The sequence below is a fragment of the Dermacentor silvarum genome, chromosome 4 (genome assembly GCF_013339745.2).
Source record: "Dermacentor silvarum isolate Dsil-2018 chromosome 4, BIME_Dsil_1.4, whole genome shotgun sequence".
NCBI lineage: Eukaryota > Metazoa > Arthropoda > Arachnida > Ixodida > Ixodidae > Dermacentor > Dermacentor silvarum.
In genome coordinates, this window is record NC_051157.2 from 75,160,860 (window position 1) to 75,185,186 (window position 24,327).

Below are 24,327 nucleotides of genomic sequence, written 5' to 3' on the forward strand. Positions count from 1 at the left end.
GTGCCGAACAAGAATAGAGACAGATAGAAAACGAGCATTTTCGTATACTCACGATCATGGGCATGTTGAGGGTGGTAACGACGTCATCGAGCGACCCCTTGGTCATGTCCGGCTGGAAGTAGTAGCGCTTCACTTGTCGGTACGAGACGGTGCCGTTCGGGTTCCACGTGATGTTCACCTTCTCACGCGTCTCACTGCACAAACAAAGCGTTGGCCAGAGTTTTTAAAAAAAGAAACGCAAAGTTGTGGATGGAAGCACTCGAGAAGCCCCGACGACAACAGCAAAAGGCGGATGCGACAGGATGCGACTACGTGCGCACTGAGCTCGCAAGAGCAATTTCCGTTGTGGTTAGCTACTTGTAACATCCGGGCCACAGTACAGTACCGCGTTTGCCGCTGGTCCTTTTGTGTAAGCGCGCTTCTAGTTGAACTTAACGAAGCGAAATACTTGCCTCCAGAGCGCGAAATTTAACAAGAACCTGCCACCGTCCATGTTGTCACAGCGGCTGTCACGTGTTGTCACATCGGCACACTCTAATGGGTTCAAAGCACTTCTCTCGTCTCACGCAGCCGTATCGCGTAACTTTTCTTAGTGAGGACGTCTGGCTGACAAGTACAGAATGCCGATTGTCTTTCCCTGCTAAAACTGTACTTACAAACCTAGCAGCAACCAAGTTACAGAACCTAACAGTAACCAAGTTAGAACCTAGCAGCGACCAAGTTAAGACCTAGCAGTAGCAGCCAGTAAGACTTGAGGATCGACAGTTTCGCTGTGCCTAAGCTTTGCACGACCGAGTGCAAACTTGCCGGGTTTTTTTTTTTTTCGTTCTTTTTTTTTTTTTTTTTTGAGGGGTGGGGGTGGGAGGGTGAGGCGATTTGCAGAAAATAAATCAGGGGCCAGATTCACAAAGCTTTTCTTTCGTTAGTTCGCTTTGCCATTGGCTGGTCGCCTTCACTAATGATATGTCTGGCATCCGGATTGGCTAAAATTATTTCTTACGAAAAATTCTAGCGTAAGAAGTTTTTGTGAATTCGGGCCCAGCATTCTTGTCAAAATTATTTGTACGAACATTATGCACAAGGGGTCGAATTCACGAAGCCTTTTGTTCGTAAGTTCTGTTTGCCATTGGCTAGTTGATTTCGCAAATATTATGTCGGGCATCGAGACTGGGTACCATTCTCTCTTACGAACAATTCTAGCCCGATTAATTGTAACCGTCTGGAGTTCTTTCAGGTGGTAGCCAAGGCTCAGGAGCGTTTTGCAACCTGCCCTCATCGGAACGCGGCCGCTGGGGCCGCTTCGCAATAGCCAGTGAGCCACCGTGGAAGGTGGATTTCGTAATATCACCACGGTTTCCCATATATCTTACTTAACGTCTGGCGATTTCTCAACCTAACAGCGAGGTGCCCTTTTTATCCTTTTTATCCTTTTTTTTTTGCACTGCACTAGATGCACAGAAAGTATCATTTTGACGACGGTTATTACTCAACAACGACAGAAAAAAAAAACTGCCGCGACCGTGGACGCCCACGGTCGCGGCAGCAATTTTTTGCTGTCGTTGCTGAGTGCAGTTGAGAAATAAAGATAGGTTGTTTCGAGGGCGATGCAGGCCTTCAGGAAGACTGGGGGAACCCGTTAGGCCCAGCCACACGCCCGACATGCTACTCCACAGCAACAAGTTGCAAGCTCAATAAGTGACAAAAGTTTCAAGAACCACTGCATGCGACCTGAGCCTGTTGTCTGGCTTCGTATTAGTGTCCTTGAAAAACTTTCGTGCCTCCAAATCCCCGGAGATTGAGAGGGACAATTCTCCTCACTCTCCTGACCTTTCGAAGCACTCCAGAGGAGCGACAAGAGCTCACCCTGCCACAGTAACAGGCGCGAAAGATCTTAATAGGTGACGTCTAAAGCATGGCGTCCATGACGTGTTTCCGGCTCTGCAATCGTCTTCGTCTCATGCAGTCAGCAAGAGCATATCCTTCGAAATTAGTTTCTGGTATTTGGAGGGAGCAGTCCCTGGGGCAGTTAATTTGGACACTACCTCTTGCTCGCGGGGTGACTCCGAAATGTTTAACAAATACGGCACGCTTCTCGTTGGCAAATCTTGCTAGGCAAGTGTGTATTTTGCCTGCTCTGTTAGCAAGTCACTGGTGTGATGCTCGCTCCCTGCAGCTTGCCAGCGCTTGGTTCGCATTGGCTCAGCTGAGGTACTCACAGGAATGTGTAGGGTCCGACCTCTTGAAGGCGGGGCTTCTCCGTGCCAGCGAGAATCTCGTCCGGATTGGTCATGTTGAAGAAGTAGTACTTGAGGTAGATGGGTACGGGCGCGCGCTGCCAGCTGCTGTACACTTCGCTGTTGGGTTCCAGTACAAGGTTCTGCATAGGCAGGAGAGAAAAATTGACGGGTCACTACCACTTGGTTACGAAACAATAAAAAAGTTCACACTGCAGGTGTCGTGCAAGGGGGGTCACCTGCTTTAATGACCATTCGAATATCACCTATGAGCTCTAGTAGTTGAAAACAGATCACTCTGGCTGCAGTCACAAAACAATAACTGTAGTTTTTCAAAACGCAGACAGCGTCCACTCTGATGAACCTTTTGCAATTCCCTTAAAAACACTTCTCTTCACAAATTAACTCACAGAAAGCTATTCTGAAATCCGAAGTTTGACGGGAGCCAGTTTGGCCGAGAAGATATTGCACGTCGCAAAAGAAAGCAGAACCATGCGCTGGCCGAAGACTGCATAACTATTTCACGAGAAACACGACATCTGCACACTTGTTGTTTATGGCCACAATCGACTTATTCGCCTTCCTCGGTACTAAATATTCGGGCCACTGCGCTGAACAATATGCGTGACGAGTGCCATATTCAGTCATGCATAGCTCATTGCCGACACTTCGAGGTATACCGACCAGACAGTTTTACAGGCTTCATACTTTCTTTTTTTTTTTTTTTATACGAACGCGGTTGCCATAACGATGCTGAAAGCCACTAATGATACTGCGGCGACGTTGGCCGGTTCTAAAGCACCGCGTTCGTTCGAAAATGTCGCATACAGTTCCAAAGAGCCCCCCACTCGATATTGAAATATATAATCAACGAAAACGCAAGCCACACGTAAAGTGAACACTCATTGGTACGTTTATCTTGAAGCCCCACAATTTCATTTTAACTTCTGTAGCAAACGAACAACCAGGAGATAACGACTGCTTGAAGCAGGAATGTGGCGCTGAAGGGCAACGCGCAGAAGCATCTTTTTGTCCAATTAACTATCTGGAACGAAGAGCCCAATACCGATACGTGCACATTCCCACACCGAGATGTCAATGTGGGCTTCCTCGCAATATGCACCTTTAAATTCGTGCACGCCTTGACTTGTTCGTGTCGCGCTTCCTTTTGCCTCAAGTCCCAAGCTCACACGTCATCAGTACTGGCCCCGCGCGCAATTCCTGAAGCCCCTCACTCACCACTAGGAAGTATATAGAAATTTAACGGTCGCGCAGACACACACGGAAGCGGAAAGCGCAAAATGAAAAAATAAAGCAGTGCGCCAACAAAATAAGAGTCGGCACAATTATTGCGCTTCCGCTTAGGTTTTATCGCTGCTAAGCCACACAGCCGACGGCTCGACGCCTTTGTCTTCTCGGCAGTTATACCCATAAAGCCAGAGTGCGGTTGGCGCCTCTCCCAGGCAACCGCCCGTGCGTGACTGTTTAGAATTCTACCTGGTACGAAGCAGCTGAAAACGAGTTACGGCTCGACCACTGTGCACATCGGGGGGTCTAATTGGTCGGGTATACCATGTACGGAGTGTACAGAAGAGTGCACATAGGTCTCGGTAGGAAGAGTGCCACGAGCCCAACTAGGAAATCAATTCACGAAGACAGTATTGAAACTTTGTGATTAGACGGATAAAAAAAATTGTGGCCGGCTAACTAAGTATGTTGTCTACTAAAAAGGAAGGGGACCAGGACATCGACAAAAAAGATTTTAAAGCGTCTTGTTCACAGTGAGTGAAAACCGGAACAGTGCGCAGTTTTTATGTACGGCGCATGACATGATTAAGATATGAATGGTAGAGACTTGGGCATGTCGGTAGTTCATGTTAAATTAAGAAAAGCGCGAGAGACTGGGACAAACGAAGAAAGACACACAAAGCGCACTGTTTGTGTCTTTCTTCGTTTGTCCCAATCTCTCGCGCTTTCTTATTATATCATGATTAAGGCATCTGGCATATACACGGGCGGAAGATTGCCAGCGTATGTAAGTTTACATATATATACATGTATATCAAGTATGTGTTTGTTGCACGCGCGCACTGGCCAATTACGACTGTCGATAACATGATATTCTGCCCAAGCGTTGTAACCTTCATAACAAGCATGTAGCTTTGCGCAGTCGGCCCGTAGCAATAAGGCGGCGGCCACGTAGCATGTAATCTCGGCGCGTATATTTACTTACACTTCGCGATATTATCGCTTAAATTGGCGGACGCTAGCTGTAGCTTCCACAAAAATGCAATGTTTTAGTGATAAAAGCTGGGAACCGAAGTGCAGCTGCGCAGCGAGTAGAACTTCGCCATTGCAGCGCCAAGTGCTTCGGCGCGTTGCGAAGGTTGCGATCCCGGTAACCTTCACTACAACGGTGTTACGAGCACAGAACATTTCTTTGGTTTTTTAGCACCAAAGTTGTCTCGCACTAATGAAAGACGCAGCAGCCTTTGACGACGCTATAGGTAGCGTCTCAAGGAGCAAGGTCAGTCCGACTCTAAACAAGCGATATGGACATAAACTTGGAGACGTTTCACTCTACAAATAAATGAAACCTTTCGCAGGTGCAAAAGAGAGAAAAAGAGACGCGGCCGTTAGACCTAACGTAAGTTAAGACCGAGAAAAAAAAAAAAAAAAGGTTGAAGGACAGACCGCGGATAAGATTTCGCTGAACGCTCGCTATGACCTAGAAACCCAATTAATGATCACTGCTGATCTAGCGGTACACCAACAAAATTTCAATCTGGCAAAGAATCCAGCAACCGACCGTTACCCTATCATATTTTGAAAGAAAGGTTGTTCTGATTATTCGAGATAAACAATGCCCTACTGAAACCATGGCTGATTTCGTGCTTTATTTCTCAGATGCTCTCGTCTCGGTTCGCTGTGAAAGTAACTAAGGCGATGGTGAGGCCAAGGCCTGCTCGCTTCTACCGATTATACTCTACAGCCAGGTAAGGCAATTAGCTCTACTCTAATGACTTTAAGGAAACGCCAAAAGACAGATCGAACTCCAGCTACCGATCTTTGCGGATTAAGTGCCGTTGGCCCCTTAGTTTTATGTTCACTTTATTTCAACGCCATTGATGGCAAGCTCTCGATGCGATCAGCAGCTCCGTAGCATTGTCCCCGACTTTTTTTTTTTGCCATGTTTGAACATGCAGCACCCCTTACGATGATCTACAGTTCAAGCAAAGTTCTGTAAGGACCCTGTACCGTCACATCGCCTCACTAGAGCTGGGGGAAAGATTCCCTGGAAAACGTTGAAGCACGTAGTGCAACCTTTGTCAAGAGTAAACGAGCCAGTGCGCCCTTCGACGTCAGCGCTCGGCAGGTTTTTTGATGAGAATTCTGTGTTGACGGCTCCCGGAAATCTACATGGAAAGTTAAAACAAGAGTCCGTCAAAATTTTTAGAATTTGCCAGCATTACCCGGAGCGTGCTATGCAGCTTCAGCAGATGCATTGGCGAGAAGTGCGGTGAACAGCACACTGGTGCTTTTGACACACGAATCGCGGGTTTTCGATCATTTATTATTGTATAAGCTACCAACAAACAATTTTGAACACTGAAACACTGCTCCAGTGTTGAAACTTAGGCGTTAAAGAAACACTTCACTTCAGTGTTGAAACTGAAGTGCTCAGTGTCTCTTCAACACTGAAACTTCGGTGTTGAAGACACGTTGCATGAACTGGAAAATGTCAGGAACTGAAACAAAATTCCGCGGCAAAAATTCTTAAGCGTGGCTGGTCAGGCAACCACTACTAATGCAGAGATTTCAAATGGCTGGCCCCAAAATATTGACATCGCCCCAAGCCAGTGAGACGCTACGATACAACGTTTAAATTTAATATAGGCCCGCAATTGTTCCGCGGCTGTAGTTTTTGCACGCGCAGTTGCAAACGCAATTGGTATGTGCATCGTGTCACTTTGCAGGTATAACTCTCTTGGCAATTTACTGACAAACACGCAAGAAATAAGTGTCACGGCCCCTTTATAACGTGCACGTTTGGCACGCTTCACGTTCAATAAGTATTCCGGCGCCGTACACACCCACACCAAACACGAACCGCTGGCATGCGAAAAGTATAACCTCGGAGAAAGGAGTCGGTGCATCATAAATCACGCGAGCAACGGAGCTGTGCGTCTTCGAGAACTTGCTCAGCTACGCATTCCATGCAGCAAGTTCATTGGAAATCTAACCACCGCAGTCTCGGCGGCTGGGCCGTTCCGCTTCTGCCAGCAACGTCGCTAGTTTGATTCTCCGCGGCTACTAGTGGACGCGCGTGTGTATGGAGGAAGCAGATACGAAGGAATGTCCCCGTGGCGCTGGTTTGGCGGACCGTCGCAAGATTTTTGTGTACCATCGAGGTTGCAAAACCAACGAACTACTTACTGCATTTTACTTTCTTTTTTTCTTTCTTTCTCTCTCTCTGTTTTTTTTTTTTTTTTTTTTTTTTTTTTTTTTTTTTTTTGACGCAGACCTAGATGTAGATACTGGCACTTCGAAACAGCTCCAGCTCCCGTCTTCGTCTCGTCGATACCCTACCACAAATTACGATACCATTGTCAAATACAGGTACAATTCAAGTTGGGTCAACCTAAGACCAAAAATCAGTTAATGAAATGAATGCATTTGGTATAGGTTAACGGGGTGCAACGTCCCAAAGACACACCGGGGCTATATGAGAGACTCCTTTTGCAGAGCTTCAAATTAACCGAGTGAGGGGGATTTCCTTTTATTTATTTATTTTATTTTTTTATGGGTGCTGGAGATGTGTGCCTGGACTCACGTGTTACAGAATGTTACTCCACATGACAAGCCGGGCGGCGCCTGTCATGCACGGAATGACCCACTCGCCCATAGTACCCAGTATTTTTTTTTTCTCTCTCCACTTTTCGACGGAGCTGTGTACTCGCGTAATGCTACAAAGTCTCGTTCTATTTGTGTCCGAATACCAAATGCACCTACTCGTACTTCCTGCATAGTCACATCGCCGTACGGCCTCGTGCCTTTTGCCAAACTGCTTCTCGAGAACTTAGAAGGATAGTTTGCCAGGGAATGTGTATTCCATTCTCGAGGCAAGCAGCGCGGAAAAATGACACAAATGAAGACAGCGCTGTGTCGGTCTTCCTTTCTGTCGCATTAAGTTCTTGCATTTTTTTTTTTTTCGTTGCTTGCCTCAAGAATTGAAATCCCATTCTGTGTATTAGATGCAACTGCAGTGTTGTTGAAGAGCAGGGCAGCAATCAAGCACGATTCAGCGTCAACAAAATTAGTGAAGCAGATAATCACTCAAGCAACGCGGAAATTTATCCACTGAAAGAAGCCGTTGAAAGTGCGCTTGGAAAATATATTCACAAAACCAGAACGTATGTTCCAGTGGAACTAAAACCAAAAACGTTGAACCATATATATATATATATATATATATATATATATATATATATATATATATATATATATATATATATACCAAGGCACCCAAAAGCTTCAGCGTTGAATTGGGACGTTGAACACGATTGAACCCCGTATCGAATGGGCCCTCGTAATTAGTCGGTGGCGCGCGGTTCTCGATATTCTGTGCGACAACAGCGGCAAAGTGAAGGTTGCACGCGATTAATCGATCCAGCCCTCCCCTGCGAGGTACCGTAATCATTCCTCCAACAGCCGATGCTTTGTACTCGAAACGGCACATAGGAAAGAACTTGTGAGAGTCGTGCAATGCTCGCGGCGACGCGCGGTAATATCCCGTCCATTTTTTATTTATTTATTTATTTTTTTTTTTGGGGGGGGGGGGGGGGAAGAAGCAAGCGGCTGTGGCTGCAGGCAAGCAGGGCCGTAACCGCGCATTGAAGTTAAATCAAAACTCTACTAGTATGTTATAAGTCTATACGATCACACTGCCACAATATAGCCACTTTAAGATCGCGAACACAAACAATCTTTCTTTTTTTTTTCACGTCTTCTTTTTTTCTCTATTTCTCTCCGTGTGCGCAATTTCATTTCCCTCGATTCAAACTGAATCTGAGTCTCATATCAACCACTGTATGAGAAGCGAAACGAGAACGACCTAAGCGATAAAAGCTTAAAATTTCCGCAGTAACAAAAGAAAGAAAGAAGAAATGATGAAGCAGGAAAAAGAGGGTAATTAAACAGGGTAATCGCTGGAGCGGAATAGGATCGAACGGAAATGCAGGTATCGGTGGGGTCCGCGTTCTACAATAAATTACGCCGGCATCTCTTTCTCGATTTCATTTTCTGAACTGACGTCGGCGCTTTAAGCACGCACTTCCATCCCTTATTGACGTCAGGCGACTGTTTCCACAGGTCAGGATCGGCATGCTGGTTCGCTCCAGCTGCCTGCCGTCAGTGCTGTGCCAAGGCCGGAGAAACAGATAATGAAATGAGGAAAGAAAGCGAAGCTATTACAGAACCTGGCCTTCCAGGACACTTTTCCACGTGGTGCCTCCACGTCACAAAATGTTGCTCCCCCAATTGATTCCATCGGTTAGAATAAATCCAATAGCCTAAGAACATTTCTCTTTCTTTTGGACGACACTTCCTTCGTCTATTTGTGCCCATTCTATCTGCGTGTCTCCAAGTATGAGTCAACCGCTCAACCGGGAAGGCAGCGACATAAATTGTTCACACGCGTACGATGTTTACCAGGCTGCCGTGATGGATGGCGTTTTGCGTGCGGATTGCAGGCGCGTCAGAGGGTCTTCGCGGCAGCCAGCGGGAATCTGACAAGGCTGTCAATGTCAGCGCCAATTCGCGCGTACATGTTTACCTCCGATAACATCTGAAATCAATTCTCACCAAAGCGTCCTCAAAACCATTCACAACTTAAAAAGCATGATAACATGTTCAGCGCGGTAATTAGTTTTATACCCGTGTAAAATATCTCAGAGAAACAAAAAGTAAATGGAAGAGCTAATTCCCGCTTTGCATTCCTTATGCTCTTGTATAAAGCGGTATACTGTTAACGTTCCCTCTATAAACTTGCCACCCTACCTCAGTTCATCATCGTCCAGCCTCTTAGTGCAAGCCTTAAGCTGGCGGAAAAAGATGAAAAGGTCGGAAATAACTCCCTTTCACTTCTGAGGAAAGACCCGCCGGGGTGGCTCAGTCAGCTAAGGCGTTGCGCTGCTGAGCACGAGGTCGCGGGATCGAATCGCGGCCGCGGCGGCCGCATTTCGATGGAGGCGAAATGTAAAAACGCCCGTGTGGTTGCGTTGTAGTGCACGTTAAAGAACCCCAGGTGGTCAAAATTAACCCGGAGCCCTCCACTACGGCGTGCCTCATAATCAGAACTGGTTTTGGCACGTAAAACCCCAGAAAGAAGAAAGAACAAACACCTCTGAGGAAAGAAAACGCAATAACACCTACACACCGACGCTAACACATGCCACAGCTACAAACGTGAATTACGGATAGATAGATAGATAGATGAGTGAGTGAAATAACTTTATTCCGGTCCAGAGAAGACGCAGGGGAGACCCCGCGCCGTCCCACGTAGAGATCGCCAAGCTGAGCATGACGGCCCGGCCCGATCGCGGGCACTCTGGACGGCCAGGGTTTAGTCGTTGTGTTCGGGGCTGCCCAAGAGCGCAGCCCACCTATCCTCGCTAAGATTCAATATGCCTCACAAATATAAATAAACTGTGAATGCAAGCCCGAGGCTTCGAGCTAATCAAATAAAAGCTGTGTTGTTCGCCTCATCAGAACTGTCGTAAAGCCCGACCCACATGGAGCGATTTTCTTGCGAAAAACTGGCGAACGGCCGCGCGCGGCGTCCGCCCCGCGGCTGTTCGCCGTCGATCAAGGCGGGCTAGGTATGTTCGCAGGCGGTCAGCCGCTCGCCGGGAGCGGCGAATGAAGGCAGTCAGCGCGGACCAATCAGGGCGCGGTCGCGTCCGACTTCCGGCCGCCGCATTTGACCCAGCTAGCCAGCCAAAGAGCCTAGAGCGAACAATGGCGACAAAAGCTGGGCGCATCGCGTACAATGATCGACTGATCACAGCCGTCCAGGCGCGACCAATATGGTTCAGTTGCAGATACAAAACTATTTTTTTTTTCACTGCATTTTACTGGGAATACAATCACGCTGTTTCTAGCAACACTGAAATCGTACGTGGCTGCGGCGGCCGCCTGTTTTTCGCCGCAAGTGGGTGCAACACGTAAAAATTGCGCTCGCCTCCCTGTTGTACGTGAACATTCGCCCCTTGAGGTCGCCACAAGCGTGAACGCACAACAGACAACAAGGCGTATCGGAAACCGATGGCCGCGCGCCAGACACACATCTCAAGGATTCGATAAGTGCAGTATAGGGGCAGACGGTCGTCGCGTCCGAGCGGTGCCGGCAGCTGCGAGCACGGAGTCGCGATCCGGCTGCACGTGAGTGAGCGCGCACGTAATAGTCATATCCCCTCCGTCTCCACGGGGGGGGTCCTCCCCCTTCTTTCCGGTGCGCGTGCACTTGAGCCACAGCCTCACTCCTGGGTGACGTCACAGGCTCGCGCGAGTGCGCCTGCACCGAAGCGACCGACTGCGCGCGCCGGCGTGCACGGGCGACTAGGCAAACCCGCCGCCGCGACTGCTTCGAGGTTGCTCTTCGCCGCCGCCTTCCGCGACTGCCGGAGCCGGGAAGCATCAAGAAAAAGGGATGCAAAGAACGCGGCGCCTGCGACCTCGATAGCCTGCGTGATGCGAATCCGCTGCCTGGGTTAGAGGGGCTGGTTAGTGCGGATCGGGCGCGCACTAATCCGCGGGAAAATCGCGCTTTTGAAGATCCACTAAAAAGCAACGCTATGAAACTGATGAGATATCGTTTTCCGGCTCTGTCTGAATCAATTTGACGGAGGCGTCGATAAAACGTGCAGGAAGCCAATTGAGATGTCCCTTTTTGATTGTCGAGCCTAAACAGAAACGGGCTTTCGTGTCAAAATAAAAACAAAATGAAAACTTACTGTATTGGCAGTTATCGTTTCCTTTGGAGCGCGATGAAATCGCTGTTAATCGAGATAAGCAGTTCGGCAACTAGACTCGACTTTCGTTTCTCTTGCGCCTTTTCTGGCTTGCCAAAGCTGAGAGCAACCTTGCTGGCATTCTAAAAGTGCAATTTACTGATCAATTTTAAGTTTTTATTCCTCTTTGACGGCCCGTTAAGGGTGATGAGAAGGGGACACATCCTGCAGCGGACACCGAAACTGTCTCGCTGAAGGCTGACACTTTCTTTTCTCAATTTAGTTTGGCTTTCCGCGGTAGAATAGAAAGAAATGGCGTAGCGAGGTATTTTCTCTTTTTTTTTTTTTTTTTTTGCCTCAAGCTGACACAGCAACGTAACGTAGCAACTTTACACAACGGAACAGAAGCACAGAAAGAGACGTCAAATGAAGGCAGAGGGGTCGGCCTGAGGTACTAAATTCGTCTAGCCAGCTATAGGCTGCAGGCGTGGGAAAAGGCGAAGCGGCAAAGAAAGAGGAACAAGATGGATGGCGATGACGACAGAGAGAAGAGGCAAATCACATAACGAGCACCTCTTAACCCTATCCTATAGTCCACGTCTGTAGCTTTTTAAATCGTCATACAAGGCCTGGACGATCTGAAAGCTATAGATTTATGGTCACTCCAAGGGCCCAATATAACGTCAGCTGACAGCGGTCGGATGTCGAGACGAGCAAAAGCCTCAGTAAACCTCGACCTTCGGTGTACTGAGGGCAGTCACAAAGCAGATGCTTTGTGACTGCCCGTCTTTACTACACGTACATTCAGATGTAAAACATGTGTACTGCTAAACCACACACACCTCTTAATGGAAACGCCTATTATATTCAGCGGGTTCTTCGATTACCTTGATAATCTATGATTTAAACGTGCGGATTGTGCCACTGGGCGTGTGGCCATTCCTGGCCAGTCCTGAAGAATGGGCATGTTTCCCTATGATAGAGGAGGTATCGAGGTCTTGACTGCATTCTCGTGTATGCGGCAATGTCACACGCAAGTTCATTATAGACAGCAGCTTCTTTCGTTGATTTACGCCATAACTCTTATGTAAAACCAACTTTACATTCCACGCCCTCCTTGATTTTTCAGTTTTGTTATTTGAGCATTTTGCCTACTACAATATTCATCCAATGGGCATGTGTCACATGGGTATACGATGTGCCTCACGTGAGTGGGAGAACGTTGTTACGGCCGAAACCGGCCTTATGTGAGCGTATGGCCCTTTCACCTACGTCATGGGACATACCGCGAAGCGGATCGCGTGTTTTCTCGAGTTACCGCGACGCACTCAAACTTCACCTTTACGTTTCATATTTTACCAGTCATAGACTTCTTCCCGCTGTTCAACGTACATCATCTTCTCGATAAAATGAACCACCCATGGAATCATGTGATGACACACTCCACGTGATAAGACAAATTTTGTTCACCAAATGCATCAAATGTTCACGACCAAATGACTCACAATTTACTTTTAGCTGATAATAAACTTAAACATAATGCTGCGCAGAAACTTGGAAACACAAGTTGAAAGACCACCACACTAGTCTTTATACAGCATAATACACGTAGCCATCACCAATCAAGCTTCGATAATTTACTTTTAGCTGATATAAACTTAAACATAATGCTGCGCAGAAACTTGGAAACACAAGTTGAAAGACCACCACACTAGTCTTTATACAGCATAATACACGTAGCCATCACCAATCAAGCTTCGATTCACATAGATTACAGCATATGCGTTGGACCTGCATATCTTTAAAACCAATTCGTGGCTGTAATATACCTTGAATACAGTTGTCAAATGTCAATTGTAGATGATAAAATGATCACAATAGGAGATATGCGAGGATTAGAAGCCCGGTGTTCTACCTCTGCTCCACGTCACAAGTTTTTTTTCTCACTCTCTCTCTCTCTCTCTGTCCTTTTTCTAACCCCTATTTCCCTACCCAAGTGCAGGGTAGCAAACCGGATTCTAACATCTGGTTAACCTTCCTGCCTTCCTCACCATTTCTCTCTCTCTCTCTCTCTCTGCAAGAGCGCCTCCTCACACATCTCGTTTGACCGACACATGATGGCGGATGTCCCACCAAAATGAAAATGAAGCAGGTTTGCAGGAGCTGGTGCCAACTATCTCTTCTTTACTGCATACTCGCTGTTTCCTAGTCTACCCCTGGCTCAATGATGCCGCACGTGAGCGGGAGGTCGGCCATCTGGCGCACGACTACCGAACGGTGTGTAAAAGCCTACTTCCAGTATTTCTCATATCTCCTATATGGCGATAATTGTAATGAAGTGGCGCAATTCGTGACTCCGGAGTGCGGGCGACGCCCGTAAAAGTAAGAAAAAAAAATGTAAGGGCAGATGTCTTGGTGTGTACTACAGGTATTTCAGCGAGCATACCTGCACGAACTGCGTTCGTTCTTTCACTCGTACGAGTAGAGAGAGGACGAGAGAAAAAAAAAACGAAAAAAAAAACGCCAACAACAAAAAGAAAGTGAACGGAGCATTGTTCCGAAACGCATGCAAATCGGGAAAGAAGACCCCGCACGGCGACAATAGCGTTCAGTCGCATGGTTTCGCACGAGAGCAGAGTCGTCCCAGTTCTTTCCGCGAAGTAGAGCCACCAGGAGAATTAACTAGGCCAGAGCACGTCCTTTTAACTATTTCAGATTCCTTCTGTGCATCCGGGAGACAATGAAAACGACCAAAGCGGACCTGTTTCGGCATTTTTCGTGTCACAGTAGCCGTTTGGCTACGCATACAAGTGTGTACAAAGGCCACGGCCATGTAAGACAAGTTGTTTGCACGCCATGTCTTATCGCGAACCGGTACACCTTCCGTGAGCTGCTGCGCACGACATCGGTCTTCCTAGACACTCCTCCTCCTCCACTCCCCCCTTTCCAACGCTTTTATTTTTTTTTTTCTTACAAGTATCCCTCCAGTGTGTCCCCTCCATACATGCACTGATCTCTCCAAGACGGCATGCAGAGAGGGAATGAGCCGCCGAGTACAGAGCGCGCTTGCGATAACTGAAAGATAGGTTTGAAGAGGCGGCAGTTTATCAGATAACGCGTCGCGAGTGGCGTTCTATTCTGCCTCAGAATGCCACGAGCGGTGCTGATAGCGAAGGGTGGCAGGCAGTGCGGAAAGGTCTGTCCACCAGTGGATCCACGTAGCACTTGCTTCACTCGTTGCCGTGTTGCTATTTACAGTCATAAAAGCGCGCTTGATACATTTACATTTTGCTTATGTGACGAAGTGCACCACGTACTCGTGGCAACATCGCGTTATTTAGTCGTGCTAATAAAGAAACATTTACTTCGTAGATGTATGCTAACCTGACCAACTGATACATCAACGACAGCGAAGCTGTACAAGCGAGTTATCACGCCTTTCGGATAAACAATAGCCGGCGACAACCTAGGAATTACAAACAAGCTCCACGCACAAAAACGCAGCGCCTTTCCCCTCTGAAGAAGAGACGATCGAGCCAGCTGGTTCGCTCAGAGTTTAATTATTTTTCTCTGCTAATATGAATTCTAGGCTAATTGGAAAATAAAAGCTAGTTGTCCCGAGCTAGAATGTTAAATTTGGCTGAGAACTGATATCAGGATCACTAATAAAACTTGCCCTAGACGTTCACGTTTCATCTTCAAACCAGTGACACAAAGACTAGCGAGAACAGTTGTTCTGAATATGCGAGACTGCTTGGCGTCAGGTAAATAAGCAAATCTAATTGGCTTGTGCAGCAGATTGTGTTCGAGTTGGATAGCGTACATATATAACCTTTCAATTCTTAGCTTGTCACCGACTAAAGGGGTCTTGATCGTTGGCTGCTCAAAGGGGACGTTTATTGCGTCCCGCAACATAGACATACGGCAATCTACAATTTCATAACATTTGTGGCACACTCTTTACATATTAGCCTGTCTTCTGTCAACTAGTGACGGCTCCCCACCCACGCTTCTCTACAGACACAGTAAGTCTTTACTGTCTTTAGCGTCACAGCCGTAGAAAGTTCTAGCTGACCTCCAACGTCGAGGAGAAGAAAGGCGACGTGAGAAACAAAACTTACGGATTAAGGCTAAAAAAGGCCACGCAAATAAGTTGTCTATTTGATTAGGATATGCGAAAGGCAACTTTCATTTCATAATCATTATAGTTACGTTTCAAAGCCATATCTTTGGATTCTGGCTGATTTATTATTATTATTATTATTATTATTATTATTATTATTATTATTATTATTATTATTATTATTATTATTATTATTATTAAAATTTGACCCCGAGCACGCCAAGGCATGAAAACGGCTATGGTGTTAAATCAGATTTGCTGTAACATAAATGGGGATGCTGTGTGGAGGTGAGCGTGGTTCATTTGCCTGAAGAACACACGGATGCGGATTTTGCGGAGAAGCATGCTCCAGGGTTTTACACGACTGCATCGCGTGAAGCAGGCCTCCAGCGTTATTACGCCATAACTCCAACACCATGACGCTCGTGTTTAGTCGTGTACCGTACAAACTGTAAATAAACGTCAAACTATACAACGGTACACCCGTTCATGCAGACACCGCTGGTACCGCACACCAGTTCTCCCCTCAAGCGCCACGTTCAGCAAGGACAGAAACCACGAGTCTGTGGCGTCTATAATACAATGTGCACGGGTCGGTCTTTCTTATTTAAAACGAACGACCTGCATAATATGAGAGAAGCGCCAAGTGCCGGCCGTTTGCTTCTGTGCCGCCGTTAGAGCATTCCGAAATCGATTTGACTTGCAAAATCGGTCATCTAGTCAAAGTATCACAGACCAGGCGTTCGCTTCCCTCGGGCTTGGCCTTCATTTATTACGAGCCGACTCACCTGTCTGTACGCATGTCGTCTGGGCCCCAATGACCGCTAGGGTTTACGCTAGGGCAGACATTAGCGCCGCCAAGGACGTGTACTTCTCAAGGGCTGACATTAACAGATGCGCGAGGAAAATGCGCTGAGGTCCCCCTCAACTCGCTGTCTCCGCAGTTCTATACAGTTGCGCAAATCTGTGCGCAGGCGACAGCTGTGGCTACCAAGCCCTGTTGATGATCCAATCAGGGCAAACGAGGAGCTCGAGAAATCATTTGATGTATTTTGTTATTCGCTCCCTTGAAACGTCCGTATATAATGCCCATGTTTACCAGTTTCCTGGAGGTTGACCGCAATCAGCATCTCATTCCGTGTTTCAGTTCATCCGTCTTTCTTGATTTCCTTCAGCACCGAGAACTTTTCGAGAGCCTGTATGCTATTCAAGACGGCCTTATGTCGGCGCTTTGATCCGCCATGTTCGTCAAATCCGTAATGTCGGCGCTATGAGCCAATCAGTGAGGCTCATATAATGCTCATGTTCCCCGTTTTCTGGAGGTTGGCTGCAATCAGCATGTAATTGCGTGTGGCGCGTTTCATTTCCCCCATCTCTCTTTTTCGAGGCCGTTTAGATCGGAGCCCTTGCGGAGGGAGAGCCTGAGTGCTGATTCTCGACACCGGCAAGTTGCGCCACGTTGGCACTTAGAGCCAATCAGAGCGGCCGTGGCAGAGACAAGATGACAATGAGACAAGATGGCAAACTGGACAATATATATGGTGCAGTTTGACCACATAGTGTCCAGGACCCACGGTACTCACAAAAACGTGCTTACGATAGAGTTGTTCGTAAGAGAAAGATGCCAGCCAATTGGAATGACGGACGTATTATTAGCCAAAACGGTCAGCCAATGGCATACAATGAAGAACAAAAAACCTTCGTGAATTTGGCCCCGGAATATCACACCCTTTCTAAGCGCTAGCCGGGTTTTTTCTTTTTTTTTTTTTTTCAGATGGATAAATAAGGAGATGTTGGTGTCGAGACTTGATGCCGGCTACTCCGCCTCACACGAAAAAACCTATAAATACTACATCACACGAACATCACAAAGACATTATAAAATGGCATTATGATAAATCCTTAGAGCACGAAACGTCACCACAGAGAAAAATACAACTTACAGTGTTACGATTACCACAGAATCCAGGTACACTACAGATGGAGATGTTAGCGCCTTCAGATCGCGCCGTGTACTCTTCGTCGCATAGCGTGAGCAAGCATATCGGCTTGCCTTCACAGGCGCTTCTTGAAGGCAAGACAATCACCTTCCGCGTCCATACACAGGAAGGAGCACGCAGCTTGCGAGCTCGCGTCGCCGCTTATCTTTCGTGTAATCGCCGAGTCTAAGTAATGGGGCCCCCTTCGAGGTAATGGGGCTCCGTTGTCTTGTCCCGGCGCTCGTCACACGCTTTCCTATGAGCACGCATGGACGCACCGTGCTTGCAATGCGTGTGTTTATACAACTTCAGACCTGTCACGAATTTAGGCAGTCGCGGAGCCTATAAAGCGTGCTATATTTTGCTTCGGTTCTTCTTTCCTCGACAGCCGCTCCTTTCCTGGAATATATTTCCTGAACAACTCACCACAGACACGCGGACTGCTGGCGTGGTCGAACAAATCGCCGCCGATTTGCTCCCCCTTACTATATACGAGCGTAATCGCGTGCTGCTATATATATATATATATATATATGCCCACTGGAAATAGTGTGACCATCTTCTAACCTTGAAAGATGTTGAGGCGATTCAGTCCAGGGCAGCAGACAACAGCAGACGGGGAAACGTCATTTATTTAACTTTTGACTTCGTTAGTGACCAGAAGCATGCGCGTGCGCGTGTGTGTCCGAAATCCCGATGTTCGATACGAATATACAGCAACGAGAATGTCTCACGCTTCCGGAACGTTTGGAAATAAGAGGCGAAGAACCGGAGACCGTGATAGACACGACGGGAATGTATGGGCGACGTACAGATACGAAGGGATACAGTGTGCGTGTTACCGAACTCGAGAAGCTTCTACGCATCTGGAAAGTCCGTATAGGCGAAAATGTGCGAGCACATGAAAGGTATTAAATGCACGAAGCATGCGTCACCGCAGATTCCACGGACTGTGGACATTTGTTGAGTGGCGACGCTCTTGCTTCCGAGTCAGCGATGTTGTGACGCGGCAGAGCAGTTTTAAGTTTCACAGAGTCATATACACAAGATGTTCTTTTTTTTTCTTCTTTTGCTATAAAAAGACTCCATTTAGCGCTGATCTGCCACGCCAATAAGACGGTATACGATTTCGCCATTGATTACGAGCGTGTCGTAAGAAAAGCCTTGGCGAATTTTCGTCGACAGTGGTGAGAGTAAAGATGTTACACTTACTTCGAAGCTCTAAGTTCGCACTCTTACGGGACGCAGAGAGTGAGTGTCATGCCTGATCACTTTGTGCGCGAAGACTGCTGACTTTTTTGAGACGCAGTAGAAGAGCACGAACACTCCGTGGCCCTGCATGCAACGCAACGCATTTCATCGAAGCGGTTGTTTTGAGCAAAGCGGTCGACAAGCCGATTCTACCCGCTTTCTTAACGTTCATGTTAAATGCTTTGGTCCATACCAAACTATGCCACATGTTTATTTATTTATTTATTTATTTATTTATTTATTTATTTATTTATTTATTTATTTATTTATTATTTATTTATTTATTGTTATTTATTTATTTGTTTGTTTGTTTATTTATTTATCTTCTTCGCCGCGGATGCTCCTCTAAAGGCGTAATTATCTTTGTTAAAACAAACACTGTCAATGGCTGCCTCGAAGTTCGTAAAGCATTAGGTGCGATTAACGCCGCAAAAGTGTCAACGAATGCTTACAGAGGCATGAATGAAATAAATAAACGGCGACGATAAGCGTCACAAGAACCGCAGGTGGCTTGCGCGATATAAATACGGCAATTGGGGGCCGAGTTCAGAGTCTTTATTATATATTTCTATACATATATTTTTCTATATATTTTTTCGTAAGAACTGACCATATATGACCGGCCGCCTTTGTTAATATTATATTCGGCGTTACTATAACGGCTGGCGCTTTAACGTAAAGTTATGCGCACGGCTTCGCCTAAGTGTGGCCCAACTTAGCGATCCACTTCGTGTATACATGCAAGTCTTCGCGCTGTCCTCGAACTCTCAGCTCAAGCCGGCGATACGGGGCTGCTCGGAGGAGCTCTTGCCGACAGCAATCTGTGGCACTGAATTCGCATAGATATAGCGCCGCTTGAAAACGAGCCAACGTTCGGCTTCCAAGAAAGGCGAGGGTCCATGGCGTCACGAGGACTCCATCGCCACGCAGTCTCGTGCATGTTTCCGCGTTCGACGATAAAACAGAGGAGCGAAATTCGGCAAGGTCAGCCGCTGTACACGTGCCGATCACTCGACCTAGAGCAGATGCAAACGCCGGAAAAAAGTGGGCCGTGGTCGCTGACAGCTATCCAGCCGCGATCCACTATAAGAAGAAAAAAAAGTTTGCTGTTTGTTTCAAGCGAGGGAATAGATTAACAGAACGCGCGCGTTTGTCGAGGCCTATATGCTACCCACGCCTGTATGACTTAAATAGACAGAAAAGCGATGCGCACATCCAAAGATAGTTATGGATTTTTTTTTGTTTGCTAAGCTGGCGTTTAACTGTTTAACTATCTGAAGTCCTTACCGTTACAGCTCTGCGCTGGAAGGTGCTACGACTGAGCGTGCCACTGGGCTAGCTCCCATGTATATCTACCGTGGGCATCGCGGCTAAACGTTCCACTTCAAACCAGACATCTAACGCTGCGTACTCGTTAGATTTATTATCACCGTCGAGTGTGCCGTAAGAATGAATGGTAAAAGTGCGGACGGCCTCAACCTAGATCTCCATGCACATCAGGCGATTTGCTACAGCATGCCATGTGTCTTTCTATAGGGTACTGTTGGTTGTTTTTTTCTTTTTTCGTTGAAGGTTTCGTATCATGATTATATATATATATATATATATATATATATATATATATATATATAGAGAGAGAGAGAGAGAGAGAGAGATGAACACTTCTTTCTTCAGATCGCCAGTTCTGCTGAAGGTGCCAAACTATTATGGCTTTAACAAAATAAGCAACACGAACAGCTCGACACTTCCATTTGTGAGACACATATCCAGTAGCAATACTTTCGCTTGCGCGTTTGAGGAACGGAAGTGTTCCATCCACTAAAACTGAGAACTGTACGCGTACATTGGCTTCGTGCGGCTCACGGGCTATTATCACTGCGTCGTGCACCTATACCTACATCCTCAAGATTCTTGTGCGCGGCGTGCCCAGTTCATTTCACGTGCTCATCAGTTTTCTGAGTCCTTCCTGCCACCATTGCCGAGTATGTTCGTCCAGTAAAAAAGAGTACAACGTAGTAGCACATGGCATTACACGCATGCAGCTGTTCGTCGGCCATATCTTAAACTCGCCCTCTGTGAGCATATAGAATTTAGACGTGGGGCCAAGTACACCTATTCTTATTCCATTACGAACCCTGTGACCAATATATATAAAGAACTGCATTGATGTTGAGAACATGCCGCCGACTTCACAAAAGCATCTTGCTTTTTTTTTTTTGTGTGTGTGTGTGCGCGCATGAGAAAGGCTGCTCGTTCTTACGCACATATTGTCATTGATCGGCCACCTTTGCTATAGTGTCCGCTGTCGCTACTGGCTGGCACTCGTTCTTCCGAACTGACCTCGAGTAAGAACTGCTTGTGAGAATGGGCCCTGTGTTTCTTGTGGCTTTTACCGTGCGATTCTCTTGTCCTTGCGCATGATGTCGTATCCACTTAAGCTTTTGTCCTTAATAGTACCGTATAGCCTCTCTCTGCTTTCCTGACACTTTACCTCCCACTCCCCTCTCTCCCCAGCGTAGGGTAGCAAACCGGATCTTCCCCTCCGGTTAACCTCCCTGCCTGTCCCCTTTCTTCTGTTTCTCGCCTCTCTCTCTCTCTCTCTCTCTCTCTCTCGAAAGTAGGTATATAGTGCTGACACCCCCGATAGCCGCGATAGCCCCGATAGACATGTATGACACATAAGGAGCGACGACATTCGGGAGAGAACCTCATGAAATGGGGAAAAGAAAAAAAATAAGACCGACCGATCGAATGAATGAATGAATGATGTAACCGAGCTTGTATGGAACTCAAGTCACGGGGCGCAGCTCCAATGCTCACCTGCCTCGACATTGTACAGCCACCGTCTTCTAAAAGACGCGTCTAGCATGACCTTCGAGTCGGGCGAAGGCGGAGTGCGCGTAGCAGGGGAGCAATTACGAGGCACTTAGCAGAGGAGTCCGCCAGCACGATGCACCGGTGTATACACGCGGACATCGCGGCCTCTCGGACACAGCGTGACGACGCCGTGTTTGCCCAGAGCATACCTCGAGCCGGTTTCCTTACGCCGGCAACGTCGTGTGGCACAGCCCGATCCTTCCCATGGCCTTGACTACGCTCTCCGGGAATGAATCGTGCCGTGGAACGCCGCTGTTAAAAGAGAGAGTAAGTAAATGCGTCCATGTAGTGCACGGCCGCATGGTCATGTCGGCGCACGAAGGCCAACTGCCGATCCTTGCGATGACTCCTAATGATGGATGCTGGTGTCACAACAAGTAATGAGGATGACGGACGCGGCCCTCGACGAAAAAGGCATGCAGACCCCAAGGTCGCAACGCAATCGCCCGGCGCGTCATTTACAGTTATTAATTGCAGTTATGCACTCGCGCTATAGTAGCAGCTCCTCGATACGGAATAGAGGAAAGTAGCGCGTCGTTATCTGAGCGACTGATGATTGAGATGACTCAAACGTCTGTGTCTGAGCACGCGCAGTACCATGGCCCCTAGTTCTTGCGCACGCAAGCTACATGCTTGCGTCCCCTAATCTAAAGCTCTCTATATATGAGCGTTCCCTTTCAAACGGGTTAGTGCGGCGGATGCCACCAGGTTCGTCACTTTTACCTTTAATTTGCAAATATTTTTGGGTTTTAGGGCTCACAGTTCTTGTTCATAAATCATTGATATTAAAGGACGCACGTATATTTGCCCTAAGATTCTTCACCTTGCCTGACATTGCGCAACCAATGCTCCAGTCTTCTTTTACTGTTCTCTCACCGCAGATTCATTAAATTTTCCTTTACTGCCACTAAATCCTATGGATCGTCTTCCGGCGTCGTATATATATATATATATATATATATATATATATATATATATATATATATATCGATACTGCGCGTCAGTTCACGCACTGTCGAATTCACAAGCAGGTCGCAAGCACATGTCGAACAACACGATATCCTGTGCCCGCGGTAAGCGACCGCCAATTACTTCGTCGAATGGAACGCATTTTGCAATGCCGCATGTTGAAAAGGTAGAAGGGCTGCGTCGCGTACCGGCAACCGTTACCGCGGAGCTCAAGAGAACCTTGACTTCTCAGTCTTTTTCTTTTCTTTTTGGCCAATCAACTCCTATCGTGTGGACGCCCGTTTCAAAAGGCAGAGACTAAATCATCATAATCATCATCACGACGAACGCTGCCTCGAAATCACTCGAAGACGGGATGCTTTATGGTGGTTTCTTCCTTCGTCGCATGACGCAACCGCATATGCTTATTGTACGCTTGACTACGGATGAATGAGAATGTGTCGCAATGCCGATACATTCTCATTCATGTATTCGTTGGCCTAACCATGCAAAGCCCCATGTTGCTAAGCTACTTAAGGGCACGGAAAGAAACCGATTCGGTAGGCGAAAGGGATCTGACTACGCTGAGCTTACTTAGCCGTCAGTGCGAAGAAAGCGGGAAGCAAGAGTAAAGGCGACAGCCGCGAAAAGGCCTTTTATTTTACTCGCTCTTTTGAAGCGAACCCTGCCAAATGAAACAGACAAAAAGAGAAGTTGGACTTCGTAAAACGTGGAAAAGTACTATCAGAGTCCTTCAATACTGGTACTATCAAGAGCGATCTCAAAGATACGAAGTGAGTGAACGACAGGGCAGAAAAAAAAAATAAAAATAAAGCAATGCAAGATAGCGATCATAGAGACTGGACTCAGCTGAAAAAAGGAGCAGCATCGAAAGGAGCACCGAATGCTCCCCGTAAATAGCTAGTGACCGGTGAAATTGGTGGAACTGGTAGAACCTCGCAGTCTCAGATAGTTTAAGCGCGCTTCTTTGTTTGTGAGAATAGCCACGCGACGAACAAAACGTGGACACTTCCTTGATATTTTACACGATTCCGCGGGTGACCTAACATTGGATCAGTGGAATTCCTTCGAATGTGCAAACGCACGGCCTTCATATCCTGGATCCTAAATTGCAGCTTCGTCTTCCGTCCGGCCTCTCACGACGTGACTGCATTCTTCTCACCCCGTCCGTGGCTTGGAGTAGCATGTTCAAACGCGTACTCCTTTATCATCGCAATGGCCAACAGCCCACTTCGTGTCCTTTTGCGGACGCAGCTAAACGATCCAGCGCCTTCTTTGCGAGTGCTCTCGTTTCTACCAACAAAGAGAAACGCTTTCCTCCACACTAGACCAGCTGGACAAGCGCCAGCTCAAAGAAAGCAAGATTCTTGGACATTGGCCTAAACGGACATCAGCGCGAGGCGCTGTAGGGGCGCTGCTGCGTTACCTAAAAGGCTAAGTACACGTAGACGCTTGCCGGCGCGCGAAAGCTCACTCATCGCGAGGAATGGCGGTTCGAATCTACAAGACGCGCGCCAGCGCGCGCCCATTTGCCTCACTATTTTCGCCTTGGTATAGACATCCTTTCGTATGTTTGTGAGGCAGCCAAAGCGCCGATATTTGTCATGGAGAATATATATCTGTGCGCACGCCGCGCTTCGACGCGTGCGATCTGTCCCGCACCACCTGCGCATGCGTAGGCGCGCGGGCGAGAGCTTTCTCGCGCCGGCAAACGTACACCGCGGAGACCCGATATAGCGAAGTGCGGCCTTAAGAGATGCCGGATTGTGCGACAAATGGAGACTGTGCGGCACTCTGCACTAGTGTGTGACGTTGTATGTCTCATCGGGACATTAACACTGCGTATGACTACATATGTGTCAGAGGTGGTCATAGCGCTAGAA

General features: G+C 47.3%; 1 protein-coding gene across 2 annotated transcripts in view; it reads right to left on the bottom strand.

Annotated features, from left to right (window-relative positions):
- Nucleotides 1-24,327, bottom strand: part of LOC119450254 (protein croquemort-like) — a 94,943-nt gene that overhangs the window by 43,646 nt on the left and 26,970 nt on the right. For both annotated transcript variants that reach the window (XM_037713642.2, XM_037713643.2), the window contains exons 2-3: nt 2,217-2,377; nt 53-194 (exon numbers count right to left, since the gene is read on the bottom strand). In XM_037713642.2, the coding sequence (XP_037569570.1) occupies nt 53-194; nt 2,217-2,377 (303 nt within the window). The remainder of the gene's footprint in view (nt 1-52; nt 195-2,216; nt 2,378-24,327) is intronic.